The sequence below is a fragment of the Austrofundulus limnaeus genome, unplaced genomic scaffold, assembly GCF_001266775.1.
Source record: "Austrofundulus limnaeus strain Quisiro unplaced genomic scaffold, Austrofundulus_limnaeus-1.0 Scaffold48, whole genome shotgun sequence".
Classification (NCBI taxonomy): Eukaryota; Metazoa; Chordata; class Actinopteri; order Cyprinodontiformes; family Rivulidae; genus Austrofundulus; species Austrofundulus limnaeus.
The window spans coordinates 2,124,913-2,126,378 of NW_013952450.1; the positions used below are offsets into that span (position 1 = coordinate 2,124,913).

General features: G+C 38.4%; 1 protein-coding gene across 2 annotated transcripts in view; it reads left to right on the forward strand.

The window, feature by feature from the left end:
- The window catches only part of LOC106517417 (ubiquitin carboxyl-terminal hydrolase 31), a 22,984-nt gene that overhangs the window by 15,739 nt on the left and 5,779 nt on the right, over positions 1–1,466 (forward strand). For both annotated transcript variants that reach the window (XM_014008241.1, XM_014008242.1), the window contains 2 exons: positions 442–667; positions 757–915. In XM_014008241.1, coding sequence (XP_013863695.1) covers positions 442–667; positions 757–915 — 385 coding nt within the window. The remainder of the gene's footprint in view (positions 1–441; positions 668–756; positions 916–1,466) is intronic.

A 1,466-nucleotide genomic window follows, 5' to 3' on the forward strand; every position in this document is an offset into this window, starting at 1 on the left:
TATCTATTTTATGATCACAATTTTATTTATTGAATTGTCTATTTTTGTTGTCGTTTATGTTAAAAAAATGTTACTTTTGTGTTGATAAGCCTGAGTGGTCTGTTGACTGTTGTATTTGTTCAAATAATTGTTATGGGCAGGTTACATTATAAAAAAATGTTTGTCAAAATCACGTCTTATGATTATTTGACAGGAGTTTTACTTTTAAACTGTAAGTGTACTGTATTTAATTTAGTCATAATGCAAATACAATACAAATTAAACCAAGATTTAGAATAATTACAATTTTAAACCAAGATTTAGAATAATTATCATTTTGATACGTATGGTAATGTGTGACTGGGCCTCGTGTCACTTTACGTTGARCAGATTGGGCCCCGAGGTCAAAAAGGTTAAGAACCCCTGCTTTATATAACTTTGCTGGAATGTTCTGTCCTTCAGGATGGGGATCGACGAGTGAAGATGCAGAACATGGTGAAGTTCCCGCTCACAGGCATGGACATGGCCCCTCACATAGTGAAGAGGAGCCAGAGCAGCTGGAGTCTCCCCTCCCACTGGTCGCCTTGGAGGCGACCTTACGGAATGGGGCGTGACCCAGAGGACTACCTGTACGACCTGTATGCGGTGTGTAACCACCACGGCACCATGCAGGGGGGGCATTACACAGGTAACACAGCAGTGAGGTTTTAACTGAGTGTACTTCCATCAAAATGAACGAGGATGGTTTTAATTGTTGTGTTCCGTTGTGTGTTGTAGCTCACTGTAAGAACTCCATTGACGGACAGTGGTATTGCTTTGATGACAGCGATGTGCATCCCATGTCTGAAGATGATGTCTGCAAGCAAACTGCCTACATCTTGTTTTACCAACGACGTGCAACGATCCCATCTTGGTCTGCCAACAGTTCTGTAGGAGGCAAGTTTTAACAACATTATCCTTGTTCAGTACCTTATTTAGAAGATATTAAATCACATTATTTGTGTAAATATGCAAATCAGGGGTTATCCAATAAAAATGCACAGAATAATTAAAGCTTTTGTGGTTAAATGGCAGATCAAAGATTCAAAGTGTTTATTGTCATAAACAGTACACAGATGAAGACATGTTTCCCTGAGCAATGAAATTCTTACTTTGCCAACCACTCAGAATGCCAGGAGACAGCTAGATGAAAAAAAAAGATCAAGTACTTAAACGATGCCATGAAAGAAATAAGGGATAAAGGATTTAAAAAAAGACCACACTTGGAACAAGGAGGAGACCAAACTAGAGATAACATCAAGAAAGRGAACAATACAATAATAATATCAATGCACCAGTCAGTGAGGTAAAAGTTTTTGGGTGTTATTGATGAGAAACTGACATGGAAACCTCATGTAAATTATTTAGGAATAAAAATAGGTAAAGCTATTGCATTGCTTTAAGTGAGTGAGTGAGTGAGTGAGTGAGTGAGTGAGTGAGTGAGTGAG